Genomic DNA, 21,517 nt, shown 5'->3' with positions numbered 1-21,517 from the left:
AAATCTGTCCTGAGTTGCACTGCTGTACGGCCAGGCAGAGCGATGACCACTGAATAAAATGTGTTTATTAGGGGCCTATCAAATTTGAACTCAGCATAGTTTGTCAGAAGGTAATACAATTCCCTTGGTGACGTTGAATATAGTAAATAATAACAAATAAATAAATAAACTTAAATTTATGATTATTTTAGTAGTGAACTAAGTCAGCGATTTTTCGATAAGTTGACAGGTCAAACAATTATTTCTATTGCACATAGGCCTGTCACGATAACAAATTTTGAACTGCAATATATTGCATAAGTAAATAAATAAATCAACAATAAATAATAATATTGAAACCAAACCATAAATCAGAATTTACACTTAAGTACTTGGTTTGTGTCTACAATGAGTCATAGAAGTTCATAATTTGACAGTGTACAGCTCAAATCTCATGGCACAGAAAAATAACGAAATATTTCCCACCTGTTCAAAGAAAAAGTCCCCATGATAAATACTGACTCCTCCATAAAAAATGTAATTCCATCTGTTAGGTATCGAACGATAAATCGATGTAGTATTTATAGTGACAGGTCTACTGGTACATTGAGCTTTTTAAGTAAATTTTTAACCAAATAAAGGTTGAAATTTTGTGACAGAAGACAGAGAATATATACAGATAAGGTGTGTAATTGATGAAAAGCAGAAATTGTTTATTCTTTCTTGACATTTTGATTTAATAATGCCACTGTCTTTGTTCTTAATGGTCTGTATAACGATTATGATAATCCAAATACTTAATTAATACTAATTTATAGTCGAGAAGTCACAGTTCGTCGATTCCTCGTTGCAGTCTACATTTTCATTTGAAACACTAAAATTGAAATCTACACATCAGATAGTACAGAATGATAAAAATAACACTATGTTAAATAATGTTTATGTTTTTGAGCTAAAAAGTATTATGTTTTGATGTTTGTCTGTGAATCGAATGTGTTGAATGGGAGATACCTGTTGATGAGGAATCATGGGAATAGAATCCATCCTTGGTGCAGCCAGCTGAACTGGGCGTTTGGACCTAGAGACAGAAAACACAGAAGGTGATTTTAATTTACATTTTAAATGTTATTTAATTATTGGTATTTGCTAATAATGTAACAAAAACACTGTTTTGAATCAGTTGCTATATAGACGGACATAGCTAGCCTGCTGCAAATAGGAAGTGAGTGTGGGTGCGAAGTGGTTCTTTCACGCTCTGGTTCCAATTGATTTCTATTAATAAATGAAATCAAAGACTTCTCAGTCTGTAACTGCTGCTGTGAGACTTGTCATCTTAGTCTTAAAATGTTCAGGTGATCCTGGTGTTTTTATTTCACTATTTTGTCCCTAAATCAAGACATGGACATTAATAAGAGACTAATCAGGTGTTTTCTTTCCCCAAGGTTTTCCCCCATTAGAGTTAGCAACAGGATTGATTGACAACTATTGTGCTTCATTGATAAACCAAATCAGCAGTACAGGTGGGAAGGGCCATGTACCTTCAACAACCTCTGCCCTGATTGGCTCTTTGGCTGCACACCTGAATTCCCAAATATGGTCCAGCTTTGCTGCTATGACTGCTAGCCTCGACTGGCTTCATTTGGCTGGCACCGAACACTATGGGTGATGTCACACTCCCTCAGTGCACTTCTATATACAGTCTATGGTTGCTACCCAGTCTTCTGTTTTCTAAAACTTAGCTGTCAGTGAGATTTAAACAATGCTATACAGAATACTTGTTATACATAGGCCAACATCTTTAATAAATAAATAAAATTGAGAAAAAACTATGTCAAAATTGTATTACAAATGAATTATTATGCACAAATGCTAATCAATTTGTGATCACCTTACAGGTTCAAATGTTTTTAAAACATATATCGAGAGCCGTTATGATTCGTCAAGTACATTGCTATAATATACATTTTATTTATTTATTTGCAAAGTTTGCAAGAGTTTCTAGGTCAGTATAAAGACATGACATGAGTCAATAGTCACACCTCCTGTTACACAAGAAGAGTCACTATTATAAAGGTTCACAAATAAGACAGAGTGATCCCAATCATCTTCATTATAGACAACAACTGTGGATTCTGAGAGAGCACACAAAGAACACATAACAACTGAAAACAACTCAGAACATTGTGCAGCCTCATTGAAGAAACACCGGAAATTAGTGTTGTCAAAAGTATCGAAAATACTAATCAATACTAAAACTAGTATTGAAGGTATATACTCATTTGTGACTAGACAGTCACATTCAGAAGACAGAAATGAACCAGAACAAGTATAAGATCACATATACTAGTATATGCTCATGGACCACTATGGAACCTATAAAGCCACATGGTAATATAAAAGAATGTACTTACAATCACCTTATTATCACCAAGAGCTAGGACACTCAGGGCCTCTGCTGTCCCAGGACATACAGTCATGGTAAAGATAATATGATGCTGAGGCCCTGTGATGGAGCTATATCTACAGTTACACCACATAGACTGATTAACAGAAGGACAGTTACACGGTCCAATCAGAGAAATTTAGTTCACATTCCCTGTAAGAAGATAACAGTCCTACAGATCTTTATGTAACAAATCATTTTTAATTAATGATTTTGTTTCTTGTAATCTTGACCTTATGTTTTTAACCAAAACATGCTTGATAAAAACACAGGTAATGCAATTCTAGAGGAATCAACTCCACCCAACTTCAACTCTTTTGAATAAGTTCCCTTTAAATGGAGCCAAAACAATCACCCACCATGGTGGTCACCAGCCTTGAAACTTCATGGGCACTGAGTCATACAAAGGGCTACCAGTTTGATACGCTCTTCTGAAATAACAAATTTGCTCAGTTTTCCTTTAGTTTTGCATTATTAATAATGATAAATGATAATCATTTATGTGAAGACACTGATCACATTAATGATTTCTCATAATAATTATTAACAATGACAGCAAAATGGGAAACAGATATCAATATTCAGCACTTTAACTTTATTAATCTTAGTAATCGTTAAATTTTCAGATGATCACTTACATCACTACATCTCATTGGAAAAGTGTCCGATTTTCACCAGACACTGACAAACTTTTTTAACAAAACTTTTTGAAACATGGTGCAAGATAGTTTATGTTATCAATTATGTAATGTTAAAGAAAACTCAGATTTATTTTTTAAATAAATCTAGGTTGCTTTTTGTGACTTTTTTGCCGGTCTCGTGAAAAAAGACTGTTGCTTACCCAAGCTGCCTTTAGCTCACGGGCTTTTTCTGCCTGTAGTGCATCCCGGTGGGGAGTTAACGTGGAGCTTTTGTGACACATAGTGAAGTGTTGCTCCGCAGATGAGACACACGTAGATTTCTTTTACAGTCGTAAAATTTGTTGTGAAAGTGATCTTTTTTTTTTCTGCCATGTTTTTGGGGGAAGAAACTGCATTCAGCGCATGTCTTCACAGTGCTCGTGAGCTGAGCACTGGTTTTGTCAGGCGCATAATAGTGACCTTTGATCTGAGTAGGCCAGAGTTCACCTTAACTTATCTAAACATCAAGCAAGGGTGATAAAAAAAAAAACAAAAAAAAACAAACTACAGAATAAAATGTAATTTTAGATTCAGATCATTAGTAAGTTGTGCTATTTTTGGAACCGGCCTGTAGTCGACTTACGCAGACCTTGGGGGTGACCTAGTGCCTAGTCATATACAAACCTCCCCAGTACTGTTTTATTGATGATTTTACTGAGATGCTTTCAGTCATATGCACAGACATTGATGGTTTAGTCATTACAGGTGCTGTTAATGCACATGTGGATAATGTGTTTGACAGAAACGCTAAAGAGCTCAGTTCTGTCCTTGAAACCTTTGATCTGACTCAGCATGTCAGCGAGCCCACCCACAACAGAGGACACACTCTGGACCTGCTCATCACAAAAGGCGTAAATATTTCAAATGTCAATGTGGTGAATGTTGCTCTGTCTGATCATTTCTGTGTCTTTGAATGTTCTGAACACCATTGCCCTGATCGAGGTTAAAATGGTTAACAATAAGCAGAAAGCAGAGGAATGATGACTCGGTCAGGGCACGGAAAAGGGAGTGCTGGAGGAACGAGTGGGAATGGCGCAAGTCAAAGTTCCAGGTTCATTATGAGATTTACAGAGAAAAGATGCACATGTACAACCACAGTTTATATAGAACAAGGGAGAGGGATTTTTCTGACATTATTGGAAGTTGCAGTAACAACTCTCGTGTCCTGTTTGCAACCGTAAACAGATCAACAAACTCTCCAGCTCTGCTGCTGAACTAATTTTCACATCTAAGTGCAATGAGTTTGCAGTATTCTTTAATGACAAGGTTCAGTCGCATTGAAAATGCCACTAAGCAAATAACAACCCTGCAGCCACTTAGACACTTAGCGCTGACTCACATTACACCTGTAATTGACAAAACTGTCCAAGAGATCATCACCAGTCTGAGTCCATCTACATGCTGCCTCCATGCTTTACCCACTAGATTTCTAAAGTTGGTGCTCAACAGTTTGCTCTTATCAAGGTGATAAATGACATCCGCTTGAACACTGATACAGGCAAAGTCTCAGTCTTGATCCTGTTAGATCTGAGTGCTGCCTTTGACACTGTGGATCATGGGATCCTCTTACAGAGACTGAAGGACTGGGTGGGCGTCTTTGGTACTGCAGTTAACTGGTTCATGTCCTATCAAGAAGATTGGGAGTTCTTTATTGAAATTGGAAAATGTGTTTCAGATAAAATGTCCTGGACCTGAGGGGTGCCCCAGGAGTCAATCCTGAGACCCCTGTTGTTCAGTCTCTACATGCTGCCGTTAGCCCAGTTAATACACACAATAATGTGTCCTACCACAACTATGCAGATGACACTCAGATCTATGTCTCACTGGCAGCAGGTGAATATGGACCAGTGGATTCACTCTGCCACTGCATCCAACAGATCAGTGTGTGGATGTGAAACAACTTTCTCCAGCTAAACTCAGACAAGACTGAAGTCAACATCTTTGGCCCACAGAAACAAAGAGAAAGTGTCAGCAGTCTTTCTCTCTAAAACCTTCAAATCTGGCTAGAAATCTAGGGGTAATAATGGACTCTGACTTGAACTTCAATAGCCACAATAAATCAATACCATCTGCAGCTTTTTACCATCATGACTGAAAAGGTTTTATTATGCACTCTTCTCTTTTAATGTCCATTTTATTACGATTATTTGTGATTGTTTATGTTTTGATTTGTTTTATTGTGATTTTAATGTCTTTCTTATTCTGTAGAGCACTTTGTGTACAAATTGTGCTATACAAATAAACTTGCCTACCCTTATAATATGAGAGTGTTTTTGTTATCTTTGTGGTATCAGAATCAGTATTGAGTATCGAGTCTGTTCCTTAGTATCGAAATTGAGCTAAATCCCCCCTGCCCCACATTAAGGTTGCAATTTCGGACAGCTCCAAGGGACAACCTGTCACTTTTTGGGAATGACGTTTTTCAAAACGGAAAATGGTACAAATCAATCATTTGTAGTGTTGTCGTGATACAAATCATTAGCGTATCATTACAACACTAAAATGATACAGTGGTTTATGTACGACACGCATCAAGCCCTAACTGGTACAGCAGTGTTTTGGATGGATGTAATGTAATTATAAAGCATTATATTGTATCTAATAATCAGAAAGTGTGCGTTAGTATGCTGGTTGTTGTTAGCTTTACCGTCACAGCAAAACTTTGTTTCTGTTTAAAATGACCTAGTACGGTTTTTCATGTTTTAAGGTTATAACTCAACAAGAACTGTGGAGTTTGTTTACAGAAATCCATGACCACAGTTAAATATAAATGTAAAATGTCATTGTGCAAAATGTTCACACAGCTCTGTAGTTCATTTTGAACTATAGTTCAATTATATCTTCAATCATAACACTCCATGGCATCTATGCTACTCTGGCCCTGCGGTGGTGCACTCACGAGCATCAGCCACCACCTTCTCACACCACCAGCTGTCAGCACTCACTCAGGGCCCAAAGGAGCAGGAGGAAGCCGGGACATAGAGGAGGAGGAGGATGAGGACACAGTACAGCGCTCAAAGGGAGAACTCAGAATGTAATAAAGTGACTGTCTGGCGTACTGTCACTACATGTTTACATCTAAGGTTCATCTAAGAGCTAAAAACAACCACTGCTCCAACAAATATCTAGAACTCAAAAAAATTCATTGAGACATATTTTGTACTGAAGGGAAAGTTACAAATACATGACTTGGCTGTGCAGGAAAAGCAAAAATCTTAAAGGCACTGTAAGCCACCAGACTTAAAAAAGCAGATTTGGTTAATTTTAACCTGAGCATCCTAATTATTCACAGTGATGAGTTTACAAGCACCTTTCACAACTTTCAGAGGCCAGAGCGGAGTTTTACCACCACGCCACTAACAGAAACTAGTATCCTAACAGTGGAGTAGCTTTACTTCTTGTTTCATGGAGAATAAAAAACACTTTATGATTAGATGCAGACAGTACACAGCTGTCTCATTTGGACTTTTTAAGAGCTGCTTATAAAAACACGCCCAACAATTGCACAAATTAAGAACATTCATCTTGATGTGACAAAAACTCCAAATGGTTATATTTTTATAGTGCTGTGTTGGATATTTCAAACACTACTGAATGCAGACACTGAAAGTGACATGGCTTAAAGACCTTGTGTTCTCCCTGGCATTTAACACTAGCTATACAGGATATCTCAGTGTTTTATTGATCTTTTCCTATGCATCATGTTATCTGTATCTTTTTGTTGAAGCACTTTGGGAAGCTGAAGTTGTTTTTAAATCTATGTAATGTATGTATGCAAGTATCTTTTTACTTATAATAACTAATAACTAACTAACTAACTAACTAACTAACTAACTAATAACTACTGTAGTGTTCCATTGTGCTATTTATTTTCGGCAACTCATGATGTCATTCTTAGGGTGAGGAGCTCAGTCACACGGGAGGAGCTCGGAGTAGAGCCGCTGCTCCTACACATTGAGAGGAGCCAGCTGAGGTGGCTTGGGCATCTGCTCAGGATGCCTCCTGGATGCCCCCCCCCCCCCGGATAAGCAGAAGAAAATGGATGGATGGATGGATGATGTCATTCTTTCAGTTTTAGTTTACTGGGATTAAAATTCTGTGTTATTGTTGTTAGAGGAATTCCTTGCTGTATTGAGGGCCAGTTCAGTCTTTGTTATCTTGGCCTGTGTTAACAGAGGTATAATACTCCCTACAATGGAAGTATAGCCAGACTGGACTGTACTAGACTGGAACGGACAACACTATCATAATGTCTTCATGTCTTCTCTTCAACTCTGGCAACTACCATTTATTTTACTGACAATTATGCCAGTGTCATTGCATAGTTTCAATATGATCTAATATATCATAACTTCATTAAACTGGCACTCACTTGGACATGGTGAGGGCCAGGTTGTAGTTGGCCATCTTGATCTTGTTCTGAGCCTCCAGGTGTGTCATGCCGTCGGTGCTCACGCCATCAATGGCCACAATTACATCCCCTTGAATGAGGTTACCCATCGCTGCCTTGCTTCCTGGGGTGATCTGTTAGGAGACACAACAAACACTTATTTTCTACTTCCTCCCTCTGCCTGTCAGATCCTCTCAGTCTTTAAGACTTTAAGTCATTTTAAGACTAGACTGAAAACCTACCTCTTCTCCCTGGCATTTAATACTGGCTAGACAGGACATCTTGGTGTTTTATTGTTCTTTGACTATGTGTCCGTATATTTTGGGCAGTTAAAGTTGTTTTTAAACATGCTATATACATAAACTTGAACCAAATCACCTTATTTCCTTTATTATTGTTTAAACTTCTAAAAGCGTAGTATAAATTGAGGCTAATCCTTTCTAGTTCTAGTTACCTTACATGGCGGGCTTTAAACTCACAGGTCAGTGCACAAGGGAATAAGTTAATGGCTTTTTGGAGAAAAGCTGAACACATAAGGCTGAAGGTTTTCCATGAAATAATCAATGAGATGGGGTCAATCAATTTGGTTGTGATCAAAGAGCCTTTTAACCTAAAAAGCTACCTGAGAATTAGAGCCCCTTTAATGGAGGAACAGCAAAGTATTGGCCTATACATAATAGTTTGCTATGCTTGGAGTGAAGCAGCAGCTTAAATTTAAATTATAAATACATACATACATACATACAGACATACATACATACATACATAAAATGTGAAAAATCAATACTGCATCGTCTTCAAAATTACATGTTGGCTGGTTTTGTTGATGTTTGTGAAATTATCCATAACATTTAGACTGCAGGCATTAGGGATGTCAAAAGTGATCTTGAGCTATATCAGAACAAGTGTACACATAAACTACAAAGACTGCTATGAACCTACCTGGACGACTGAGGGATCACACAGATATAACGCCACATGGGAATAGAACGGAAAGTATTGCGATTTAATGTTGAAAATGACATTCTATTGTTTTGGTTTTTTTATTGTCATCATGGTATTGGAATCAGTATTGAGTATCGAGTCTATTCCTTAGTATCAAAATCAAGTTTGAAATTTTAGTATCATGACAACACTACTTGGCATTATATTGTTAAACATAAACAGACCAAGTGTGTAGCCCCCAGCAGCTGTCCACAGAGCTAACTCTCGCTGACTCACATCCACACACCCGCACGTCGCTCTCATCTCTCCGGCTATTTCAGTCCATGACCTTTGACCTTTGCACCTGGAGGGATAAAGAGGGGGCCTACATGATTACGGGGGGTGCTCTGATAGTAAGCTGCGGTGTTTGGACTTCACCCAGCGGCGTACCAGGGACTTTAAAGGTGGAATTATGTCATAGAGCAAAAGTGGAAGAGGGAATGATAGACAGCTACAACCGGACTCATTGATCCACAAGACACTACAGGGAAACAGCTATTCACAAATGAATATAACTTTGGGGCCATATTATTGATAAAAGACTATCAAATGTAAGCTTTGACACCAACTATATGTAGTGGACACTCTTACAGTTACTGGGTAGCCAGTAGGGCTGGGCGATATGGCCAAACCCCCCCCCCCCCCAAAAAAAACCAAAAAACATAAAGTCATAGCTACTAGTCTTTCTTTATATTTTCATTATTATCATATCCCGTTATTTAAGGGGCAGGGTCTTGAGGTATAAAGAATGGTGTAAATGGTCTAATAGGTGTCCACACTTCAAACTCCGCCCCTGCAACCCTAGTGTTTGCAATCAGAAATATCTGGCTGTGTGATGTCACCAAGTCCCATTTGCAGTGGTCACTGGAGCCAATACTCATCCATTTTTATATATATATTTTAATCATAAAGCAGCAAATTTACCTAGTTAACCTAGTTAACTTGAAAAAAGGGACTAGGAACAATAAACAATACTATTATAACCCATATATGCAGTTTAGTAGCAAAAAGGTCAGTTCCACTTAAACCTGCAGATAGAGACACATATAAGTTTTTCTCATTCTCAGTTTATGGGCAGGCCTCATCTGAAACCTCAGAACCTCCCAAATTCACTCACTGAGCTGCAGAGGCTGAACTAGCACCGATTCATGATTGGCTGCAGTTAGTGACCATTCAGATCAAAGAGAGTCCTTTTAGTTTTAAACCAAATGGATTTCAGTATTGAGAGGCTCATTCTGCATGATCATGATATAGTCCCCCTTTGATAGAACTACACCAACAACATCCACTTTTACCACCCCTTGTCAACTTTCCACTGTACAAATCAGCCATCAGAATATTGCAATTTATGTTGTGTCGTAAATCTTTAAAGTGGCTTTGATATTGTGTGACAAGATAACATGTCTTAGAGTAGCAAATGTGAGGAAGGCTGCATGAAAATCAGAGAGTGAAACAATACACACACAGCCAAAGGTTGTGCTCTGTCTGACTCATGCGCCTGACATTTAGTCTGAATGGGAGTGAATGAGCCTGAATCAAACAGCGCCCCATGGAGACGAATCACCATATGCCACACACAGTGACAAGCTGACGGGGTCCGGTCTCCAGATTTATATTCATGGGACATCTCCAGCTGGACACCATATTGGAGCTGCTTTAGAGAACGGGGCAACACTCTAGAGTACTGGTAAGGGCCCAAGAAAATGTAGTAAATGGTCACCCAATTTATAGGTTGTTGTTATTTGTTTTCAGTATTATTTATTTATAATCTACATTTACTTCAGCGATATATCACACTTCAAACTTTGTTATCGCAACAGGCCTAACCAGCGCTACTTTTGTGTACACAAAACACAGCAAATATTAGGAATATGGCAACACTCAGAACCTTGGACAATGAAAACCTGCCATCACAATGTGGACTTACTAATGTTGTATGTGTCATTCTGTCTAATGTTATTTTACTGAGAAATGTTCTTTTATAATCTACCTAAGCTGTTTTTACAAAAGTTTACTTTCTATGTCTATGTGGCTTAGAATATGTTTGTGTTTGCTTGTGCTTTGTTTTGTGGCTGTGTCTTGACATCAACCTGCTATGAAACTATACATGGAAATTAGCTTTTAGGGCTAAATATGGCATATTTAATGGGTTCATGTTAATTGATATGCATTTAAATGAACAACAACAATTTAATTATTGTGCATTTTATTCAATATAAAATAAAATGATAAAATTAGATTCATTTTGATCTAAAATGGTAAGATAACAGATAGTAGACACAACAGCAGAAGTGAGAGGCCCCGCCTTTAATTATTGAAAAATAGCCAGAAGATTTATTTTTATTTTTTTCTGAGCCCTACATATATGACCTGCAGTCTCAATTATCAAGTAGAGAGCAGTGAGAGGAGATAGGAGACAGGTGAAGACAGAAAATTTCTGAGCTCTCAAACCTCAATACAAGATTACTCAAACATGAATCCACCAAAATGCAACTTTGAGTGATTATAACAGTTAAAAGCTCAGTTTTACATAATATGTCTTCATATGTCAATGTTAGAAGAAATAAAGGCAGGTGAACTACAATATTCTGCACCATAGAATAATGAATTTATCCAGTGAGACAGGAGGCGTCGCCCACACCAATGTGAGTGCCCTGTGTGTGACCTGAGCTGTGCCACTGTTTCCTCTGTGGCACTTTTCATTGAACAGCTGACAGGGGCGTTGTGTTTACTGAGAAATACTGCATATCCTCTGGAGACAGCCTGCCTAATAGAGTCGGATTCTATACACAGAGGTCTTTTAGCCAATATCAACATCCGCACTATTCAAATGGTTTTCTCTATCCGAAATAGCACAGTTATTTTCACAAGGCCAAAGTAAAGTATGTATCTATGTTTACAGAGGTTGTGTGAGGTCACATTTAAAGCCCTATGCATTATTCAGGCTTTGAGATCTTTACATTTTAGCCATGGCGTTTGTGATCCCGATATCTGGGCAGACTAAATATCACAGCTGCCAACAGATGATACAAAAATCTGCCCTCTATGAGGGTAAATTGGTTTTAGCCTCATTCTTACTGAATAAGGTTTGGATCCATGTGGTGTAGGCATATGGGTGAAATCTGGATGTGCTTTAAAAATACAGGTGTATACAAATAACCAGCATACAGCATGCCATACAGCTCTGACAAATAGAAAGCAGTTTATCTCAAATGACCTTTATCCTAGAGTCACAGACCTATAAGAATGCACTGGATTTGTACTTTTAAGTGGGGATTTTATGACCCAATAATGGTACTGGTCACCGATCTAGGCATTTTTGGATCGGATCTGGTGAATAAATCGGGTGATGCAGTGTATAGGGTCCTCCACATAGAGCTGTTGCTGCTAACAAAAAGCCCAGAGCAACTTACACACAGACTGAAGAGGCTCTAAACACATTATTAATGACAGGGACAGTATTTGTTTTACCTCTGCAATGAAAACAAAACTTTAAACAAATCTGGCAGAGGAGCAGAGCCAAATGTGCTAACTTGTTTATGTATGATAAGTAGCCATGTGCTCCAGTCAGCCTCTCCTCTTTTTACAGAGCTCAAACATAAATAATATGTTGCCTTTAGAAACAGTGAGATGAAACATCTTACAATGTCTCTGTCACTGTGTCTGAAGCTGAGTTTAAAACATTATTTTATAGTATTATATCAAATTATCAAGCTATGTTTAAGTAGGCTTTTTTATTTCTGGTAATACTTTTTATTCAACTGGGGCTAAATTCTTTATGGAATACTTAATTATTTATAAAGGCCGATTTTTATTATTTTCCCCAAATAATATGATTTGAAATGCAAACTCTTACACGACCAAACTCATCCATGACCCTGTTTTACTAGAAAGTTGATACAAGAGCTATGTAGTCACATTTTGTACCATGTTCTCTAAAGATCTGGCATTCTCAAGGCCATGTCTGCATATACTCTGCTCGGTTAAACCTTGTGGAGGGTTGGTGTGCAGTGAGGCCTGCAGTTTGCCTGGGAGCTGCTCACACTGCTGACAGCACCAGGGCTGTTTTTAGACTAACCGCACACACATCTGACACACGTTCTGCTGCCTCACATACATTCTCACTCGGACTGCACTGCCCACACATTTCAACTGTTTGTCACATCACTTTAGGCCTGATGATGTACAACAACAAATAAATAGCTACAGTATTTCCTGAAACATTTCTTTGAAGAGCTTTGTGCCTTATGTGTCAGATGTCAGCTTCAGCTACCCGTGCACATGTTAAAGTGCCTGTAGTGCGCGAGTGTTTGGTCTCTGGTGTTGGATGTCAGACTCAGTCGAAGTGGGTCAGTCAGTGCAGGGTAAAGTAGGCCACTCCACAGCTCGGACAGACTGCACATTGTTCAGCTCAGCACTACTTCTACCAGAGAAATGCACACGTTTGTTCAGAGTCCTCCAGCAGAGTCAATCAGCTGTGCTCTCAGACACAGTGATGTAAGAGACTCCTATAGGTCTGAACAAAACAGACAACAACCACTGATATGTTATTTTTAGTATTTCTTACTATCTCTTAGTACTGACAGTTTATCACATAGGATTGATAGAAAATACCACATTCAACTTAAACATCCACAACAGGCTAATACTTCAGCTATAGTCCTGACTCAAGCTCAAGATCCAGAGATAAGTCCCTGTGTGCTGCACACAGCTGTTGCCAATGTGGACCTGAAGGATGTGTCCTACACTTAGTGATCAGAAACACTTGACAAATAATGCCAATGCCCCAGTATAATAAAACATCAGCAGCAATGTAAACATCGGGGGTACAAACAAATACATTAGGACACAACACTACACTAGGGCTTTTATTAAAATACTGCTATGAAACAAAGTGCCATCAATGGTGCAGACAAAAATAGAATTCTCCAAGGCAAAGTAAAGAAATTAGAAATGAAAAAAGCTAAAGTTAGCCTGTAGGGGTGTAAACAGGAGACATGGATTCCCCATCAGAAACAGGATCCAGCAGCCTCAGCAGCTCCTGAGCTGAGTCAGCTCAGTGTTAGAGCGCTCAGCTTTCACTCAGCCAACTGTAAAACCAACTGTACATCAGCTAGGGGCCAGAGCCTGGGAGAGCCCACAGAGAGCCCGACGCATGACAGGGCCTGACAGGGTCCGACAGGGATGTGGAGCAGACTAAACACTCACATGAGTCCTCAATACTGAGGAGGACAAAACGTCCACGGGTGCTGCTCCACAGAGATTTGACCACCTCAGTTCATTCTGACCACAACATTTACCCAGCATACAAAGGTAAACAGCTTCTATGATTGGTTTACTCTGCATCTGTAAGTCTGGTCTTGAAATAACGGTACTGTGTCTAACAGTATCAAAGTAAACTAACTAACAGTATTACAGTAAAACTCACCCCTCAAAGCTAAAAGGTATTCAATTTACAATGCTTCATAACATGATTTCAAAGCTTATAAATCTGCCATGCAGACACTACTAGTTCCCATGCAAGTCAGTGAGCATGTGACCAGGACCATTGAATGTTCTTACAAAAGACTTCACAAACTGGAGGACAGGTCAGATCTCAGTGTTTGCCATTAATACAGGAGGCTATGGTGGCCCCCCCATAGTCTAAAATTCTCCCCCATAGTCTAAAAACAACTAGACTATATAAAAAAATTTTTACTTGGTCATTTTATTACCATAAACTACACTGACACCACAATGACTAAATATTAAATATAGGCAGTAAGTGACATGCTTACACCACATGACAATGATTGAATTGAGCGACAGTGGCTCAGTGGTTAGAGTGTTGGTCCCCCAACCCGAAGGTCGGAGGATTGAGTCCGGCTCAGACCAAGTTCTGTCATTGTGTCCTTAGGCAAGACACTTCACCCACATTGCCTAGTACAGAGGGCCACATCTCAAAACATATTCAAAGCGGAGGGCCACAGACTGGTGATCAATGCAGCACGGTGCTTTAAATGCAGCTTTGATGGAGCCATTAATAAGGCTTGAAACACATTCATTTTAGGTCTCTATCACAATGCAATGTGATGTTTGAGGTTATAGTGATAGAAATAGTTTAATTTGCCGTTAAAAGTACTGCTTATGGAGGCTTGAGGGCCGATAAAAATTGGTCTGAGGGCCGCATTTGGCCCCCGGGCCTTAGTTTGGACACCCCTGGCCTAGTATGAAAGTGGTGTGTGCGCGAATAATAGGTGGTGGGGCCGATGGCGCAGATTGGCAGCCTTGCTTCCATCAGTCTGCCCTAGGGCAGCTGTGGCTACAGTAGTAGCTTACCATCACCAAGTGTGGAAATGAATGAATAATGACTATAGTGTATCGCTTTGAGAGGCTTTGAAAAGCGCATTACAAGAGTAAGCCATTATTATTATTATTATTATTATTATTAAATTATTCATATAAAATAATTTGTGCCACCATAATCTTAACATAATCTATGGGAAACACTGGATCTGGATAGTTTCCTAACTGTAAAAGAGAAGATAACCTCACTGTTTGAATTACAACTCATAACTCATAAATGGTAGGTTCTGTTAGCCTTACTGTCTTATTGTCAACTTTGCTGACCATTTTTAGGCTTCACCCTGAGAAAAAATATACTTTTGTTGTTCACATCGTTCCTCATAGTGAATATGTGGCCATAGTGAAAGTACATATTTGGAAATTCATTCATGTGTAGACATCTGAATGTTTTATGGGAGCTTGTAAAAACACTGATAGTCAGTGAGCACTGGTGCTGCTGTAGCTCACAGGGCGACAGGTATGCCACACAGACCATGAGCACACAAGCCACGAGCAATGCAAGTTGTCATTTTTTTCAATGATGGCAAGTTCATCTATTCTTTTGTGTCTTCACTCACTGAGGACAAAAATTTAGAAAATGTTTTTACTGTTGATTCTGTTCTGTACAAATAAGGAGCAAGCAGAACGTTCCTTTGGTTGTTACACCTGCCGGGTCAGTAACTGAAGTTGTAAACTCTTTTAAACAAATGGATGTCATAATTGATGATTCACTGTCTTTTAAACCTCATATAGACTCACTTGTCAAAAACCTGTGTCTTAAGTTGAGGTTTTAGAGGACTGGATTTGGCTGAAGAGGGAAAAGTCTCAAACACTGACGTAGAACTATCCATTGTACCATCAGCTGTACAGCACTGAATGACGATGGGGACCAGGGAAAGCACCATTCATGATTGGCAGGACCTTGTGTGTTCCAGCTGCATCAGTCTGTCTCACTATAGACTGCAAATGTCCTCTTATCAGCTATGTGACCAATACAAACAATGAGTGGCAAACGGGGCCAATGGCTTTGTAGACTTAAGTGTATTGGACACTGCTGCTAATTCTTCAAACTGATGGAAAACTCTAATAGCTGCATTTGGAACACGGCATTTGGACTGACAGACAGGGGCCTTTAACACGAGACAAAAGCAAAGTCTATACTAGACAAGGCTAAACAGACATATTGATAACTGCAGATGGAAATCAATGGTAGCGCTTTGTCCAGATTTAATGTCGGCAAACAGTCTCTAAATCACCTCTCAAGTGTTTCCACTGTGGGTCAGAACAACCTTTACTCACTCACGTGCTATTTTCAGCTGTATCTGTAACACTTCTCAACCCACATACTCTTTATTCTGTGCCCACGAACTTGACAAATGGAAAAATCAACTCAAAATATTACCAAAGACACATGTATGATGCATTTTCAAACTAGTTTTAATAAGCATGTGTATTCTGAAAGCACTTTAAGGGGGTATCAAGTCTTATCTTTGTCTTTTGAATGGCTTCCTGCTGCCAGCTTTCCACAAAACAACACTTGTGAAAGCACAATATGAATGGTCAGTCACAAAGGCTGCATTATTTATTTTCGCAAACAAATAATCTTATTATGTAAAAAAAAAAAAGCCAATCCTATTGTTTAGACCTCTTCAAACATAATTACAAGGCTTGTCAGAAAAATCACAGCTAGATATTTTTACAAAATCCTTAAGTTCATCATCAAAGGAACCATTTCCATTGTCTTTGTGATTCTTCTTCACAGCAAGAGGAATTTGCATGATATTTGTGAGTTCAAAATCTCAGAGGCCAGAATCCATCTGGCCCAGGCCACCAATGGTTCAGACCAATCACAGGGCAGCACTGTGGTTTAGGCGGAGCCAAGGGTGAAGCAAACAAAGAAAACAAAACAAACATGGCAACATACTTCAGCCTATATTAGTGGAAATATGGAAATATTTACGAAAATAAATACAAAATATTTTGTTTGTGAAAAACATGCAGAGGGAAGTGCTTTGAGCATCTGCGGACAGGGAAGACCAGTTCCACTGTTGTGACTTTCTTGATCTCTTTCAGTAGAGCCGCTCCAGATTTATAAATGTGTGGAACTCAATTCAAAGTACTGCACATATTAATGCTTCTAGACAAACACATCTGAAGTGTGGTAGGGACGTTCCTCTAACTCATCACTGTGCTATTGCTGTTTGCGTCTTTGTGATCAGAGTTGAACTGTGGCACTATTGAGTTTGGACAGTGTACTATTGAGTGCTCAGTGGCTGCTGGAACTATTCTATTCACAGAGGACAGTGAAACCCACACCAGGCAGCCTGCTCCTCTTTTGGGCTCTGGCTCCTGCCCCTGCTGCCAGCCGTCACACCCAGACACAGGGGCCAAAGGCAGGGGCCCATCCCATACTGTACATGTGTCAAATCCTATAACAAACCCAGAGCTATCCCACAATGCACTGAAGGGAAAGGATCGATCAGTGGAAGCTTTGTGTAAGTCAAATCATAGGTTGAATGATGTTTCAAAGGTAGATAGTCATTACACATGTTAGCTGCCTATCCATTATGTAACATCATGTATAGGGGCATGCATAGCACCAACATCGAACTTGCACAAAGATTCTGTTTGTCTCTTTCTCTATTTAGTTTGAGTAGGCTCCCAAATGAATGACCTGATGACTCTGCGTCTGTACTACTGTAAGGTAGAAAAAGTTGATAAGGAGACACGTATGCAAAATTAGAATATCAAGTTGTTTTTTAAAAGGCCAATTTAAAAATAAAACAAACTTGCCCTGTAGTCTTTCACATAACAGTATTTAAGTGATATTTCAGCACTATTTACCAGTTGTTTTTTTCAGTTCATCCATATTTTAACTTGAACCTAACTCAAGTAATTTTCAACGATGTTTTAACGCATTTGAGATGGATTGCTAAAATGTTGTGAAAATGTGACTTTTGTGTCATTATTGTCATGTTGATTATAAAAAAATTCTGAATAGTGTTGTCACAATACTAAAATTTCAAACTTGATACTAACTAAGGAATAAACTCAATACTCAATACTGATTGTGATGCCACGATGATAATAAAAAATACTTTATTTAGACAATAGAATGCGATTTTGAACATTAAAACATAGTACTTTCTTTTACATTCCCATCTGTGTAATCCCTCAGTGGTCCAGGTAGGTTCATAGTGGTCCGTGGGTGTATAATACTCTATGTGTCTTATACTTGTCCTGATGCAGCTCAAGATCATTCGAAAGCTGTTCAGCAAAGGTTAATCTCTGTCCTGTGAATCCTGAGACTTTTTAGTATCAATACCTGCTCAAATAAGTATTTTGTTTCAATACTAGCTTTAGTATCGACCTGTATCTGATTTTCGATACTTCTGACAAGCCTTATTCTGAGATAGTATTGGAAAATCCGAGTAAGCTGCACCATTCACCCATTCAAACCAAGCATCTTGTCAAATCAAGGTATTGTTTTAACACCAACATTTGAACAACTTTTGAACGGTAGCACAGATAAACTTATGACCAGCTGGACTTACCCTGGAGATAGTGAGGGGCATATTGAAGTCTTTTCCTCCTTGTAGCCTGAAGCCCCAGGGCCCAGGACCTGGCAATGACACTGTGTAGCAGCTCATTCTTCAACAGACAGGACAGATAACTCACGCAAACCTGGATCACACACCACCCGCAGCAGCTAGACAGATCAAATACAGGAAGTCAAATAAGAAAAAAAAAAGCCAAAATCATCAACCTACAATGTAAAAAATCAGTGGGGGACCTGCCTGCTTGGACGCGCCGAAGTGACAGCCTAAGAATAGAAGGAGATAGCAGTGTGGCATTGTGGGGGAAGCGGAGGGGTGGGAGGGGGTGTAAGGAGGAGGGGGGGTGGACTTATATGGCATGAAAGCGGACACCTGGTATGCCCGGCGCGCTGTGATTCACCAGGCTAATATAGACCCGGCAGGATTCTTCTAGAGCGCCTCCACTGCACCCACCCCCTAAGCCTGGGCCTGCTCCACTCAGAGTCAGGGCTCCCTCTGTCCAATCAGAAAAAGTCTCATTATCTTTGGGGATGATAAAACAAAGGTCAAAGCTGAAGTGCTTTCCAGAGCCAAAGGGCAGCAAGAGATGGACTGTTCGGCACTCAACAAGGTACCAAAGAATTATGGGAGATTCATGCACTCACTGGGCTCCATCAAGTTTAATTGCGACAAATTGTTTAACTGTGATCTTTTCTTGTAATGGTCCTGTTCTGACTAATTTCTTCATAATATCTTCTTTGTTAGCGCCGAGATAGCTCTCTGTGTAGAGGACAGGTCATTTGGTCCTGACAAAAGCCTGCGAGTAAAGTTTAGTGTGTGCACAAGCTGCTGACAGGTGTTAACAACAGTGGGAACATTCACAGAGCAGTTGTCTAAACACTTACATACTCCGCCACAGAACATTGCAGGAGACTGGACTTGTCCGATACTTACACTCTAGTCTGTTCAATGTCCCTCAGCCCAATTTCATGTGGTCAATGTGCACAGCAGCACGTTAGTACACTAGCTCGCTGTATCTCAAAGCTTATGCTAACTTTTATTAAAATAAAATATAAAATAAACAGCATGTTTTCATATTTATTATGTCTCCAAATTAGCATTTGCGTTAGCACTGAGACAGAAACATCTCTCTTTCTAAACACAGAAGTGTCCTCTAGTGAAGTTTGTATTTTATTTGTGTAATTTTTAACATGGTGTCAGTGACATCCACCTGCAGCTCCCCGTCCACTCCTTTATTTAATTATTTATTCATTTTAGCGTGACTCTGCTAAAACCCCACAGAGATCAAATTAGACAGGAGGGAGTGATGTCATCAGTGAGGTTGATGGGTGCTGTTGTGTGTAAAGCCAATTCAATTGGACTATAGTCATAATACTAGTCACAAAATTACCTATATATCCTAACAACACATAGGTTTGACGAGCTAGAGTAAAACAAACAATATTTTGTATATTAGATGGATATTGTGATATTTCTATACTGTGTATATATTAATAGCATTCAAACAGACTTGGGGACTGGATTGAACTTCAGTTCAGACAAGAGCCCTTTCTAAGTTTAGAAAACTATTGGACAGAGAAGAAAGTGGCTAAGGTAGTGTTAACAGATCTATCTATGCAGAGCCAGACACACTCAAATGAAATAAACCCACTTAGTCCACAGTTACACAGTTAGCTTCATGAGGAGCACTCTCTGTTATGGCAACAATTAATGTAGGCAGTGTACATGTTTTTATGTAACAGAATACAAAGAGGTGTCTGAAAATATGTGTGAATAAGTTTTACTTCTTCAATCCCTCACAGCTGCATCACATCTTAAGAAATAATGACAATGGAATTTCTATATAACTGACTGATCATCACTTAAAAGACACTTTGAACATTACCTCACTTTAGAGTAGGCCTAGACGCTCATTCTTCTGCCATAAAAGCCTGTCAAATAAAAGGTTAATTCAGTTAATAATGACAACAGAGTAATATTAGCCACTCACACAGGGCCAAAACCTTTATTTAGAAGAAATGTCAACTCTGCCCTGTCTTGGTGTGGGCTAATCTAGCAAACAAATGCTGGCTATATCACAGCCTGATTATGGTTATAGGCCAAAACAGACCTAGACTCTATGTATATATGTATTTCATGCTTTGTCTCCCTTAGCTCTTTACTCCTCTTTATGAAAAGGCCACACTGGTCATTATTAGGGCCTTTTCTTTACTGTGCCCTGTAGCATTTTGCCCATGTTGAGCTGAGACTAGGCTCCGTTCGTGTTTATAGGCTAAATGTTATGTCAAAAGCTTAGGTTTAACCTGCAGTTTGTCATTTATACATGGCAGCATATGACCGTATAACAGTAAAGGCTGTCCTTATCCCTCAGGTGGTGACACCGCACCTGCTCCAGCTGTCCCGTTTGGAGCTCCTCTTCGCGGTCACTAAACTGACCAAGGTCCCTGAAAACAAACACCCGGAGCGGTAGCACCTGTTGGAGCCGTGTCAGCCCTCAGTATCTGCCTAAAGTGCACGGAGAGCGGGTAAAGATGTCCCTGTGCCTAACCTTGTGTTGCGAGAGCGACACACATAGTGACCTGGACCTGTCCCAGGCTCGACCCGCGCGGCTCATAAAGACACTAATGACGCACCAACTAATGAAGGACAGGCCAGAGGCGGGAAACTCTGTCTAACGTACCGTACCTGACCGAGCTGAGCGGCCAAACACGAGCTCCGTGCTCCGGGGATGTGGCTCCTGTCCCCGGCCCGGCCCGAGCCTGAAGCGTGGGTGGAGGAAGGCACCCGAGGGTGTTAGTGGGGATTTTCATTAGAAGAGCTTTTTTAAAGAGACAGTACTCCAATAGAAATATATTGTTCTGTGTTGGGTAATGTGTTCTAGGGTCAACTCATCTGTAAGACACAGGTCATAGAGCAGCCAGGGGGGTCCAAACTATGGCCCGGGGCCTAATGTGGCCCCACACTCATTTTTATTAGCCATGGACATTGACCCATGTGATAATAGACAGTATCTTGCTATGTTCCAGTGCAAATGTAAATTTGTCTATTGTACCATATGTATTAAACACTCGGTAGCTCTGAGTGTGAGTTACTGTGTTCACCTCCGTCCTGTGGCCCTCTGAACAGTCTCTGTTTAATACACAGTCCTCTGGCATCGACT

At 39.6% G+C, this 21,517-nt stretch overlaps 1 protein-coding gene across 3 annotated transcripts in view; it reads right to left on the bottom strand.

Annotated features, from left to right (window-relative positions):
* The window catches only part of LOC117382764 (LIM domain-binding protein 3-like), a 40,395-nt gene extending 19,277 nt beyond the window's left edge, over positions 1-21,118 (bottom strand). For 2 of the 3 annotated variants that reach the window (XM_055227428.1, XM_055227430.1), the window contains exons 1-5: positions 21,043-21,118; positions 20,243-20,288; positions 18,355-18,509; positions 7,475-7,626; positions 991-1,057 (exon numbers count right to left, since the gene is read on the bottom strand). In XM_055227428.1, the coding sequence (XP_055083403.1) occupies positions 991-1,057; positions 7,475-7,626; positions 18,355-18,450 (315 nt within the window). In that variant the 5' untranslated portion in view covers positions 18,451-18,509; positions 20,243-20,288; positions 21,043-21,118. Of the gene's footprint in view, positions 1-990; positions 1,058-7,474; positions 7,627-18,354; positions 18,536-20,242; positions 20,289-21,042 lie in introns of those variants that run through there. The other variant, XM_055227429.1, reaches the window with a different exon arrangement.
* Positions 21,119-21,517: the final 399 nt, after the last annotated feature.

The sequence above is a fragment of the Periophthalmus magnuspinnatus genome, chromosome 15 (assembly GCF_009829125.3).
Source record: "Periophthalmus magnuspinnatus isolate fPerMag1 chromosome 15, fPerMag1.2.pri, whole genome shotgun sequence".
In the NCBI taxonomy this organism is placed as follows: domain Eukaryota; kingdom Metazoa; phylum Chordata; class Actinopteri; order Gobiiformes; family Gobiidae; genus Periophthalmus; species Periophthalmus magnuspinnatus.
Note: the sequence above shows the minus strand (reverse complement) of the source record. Positions and strands in the feature narration are given on the sequence as shown.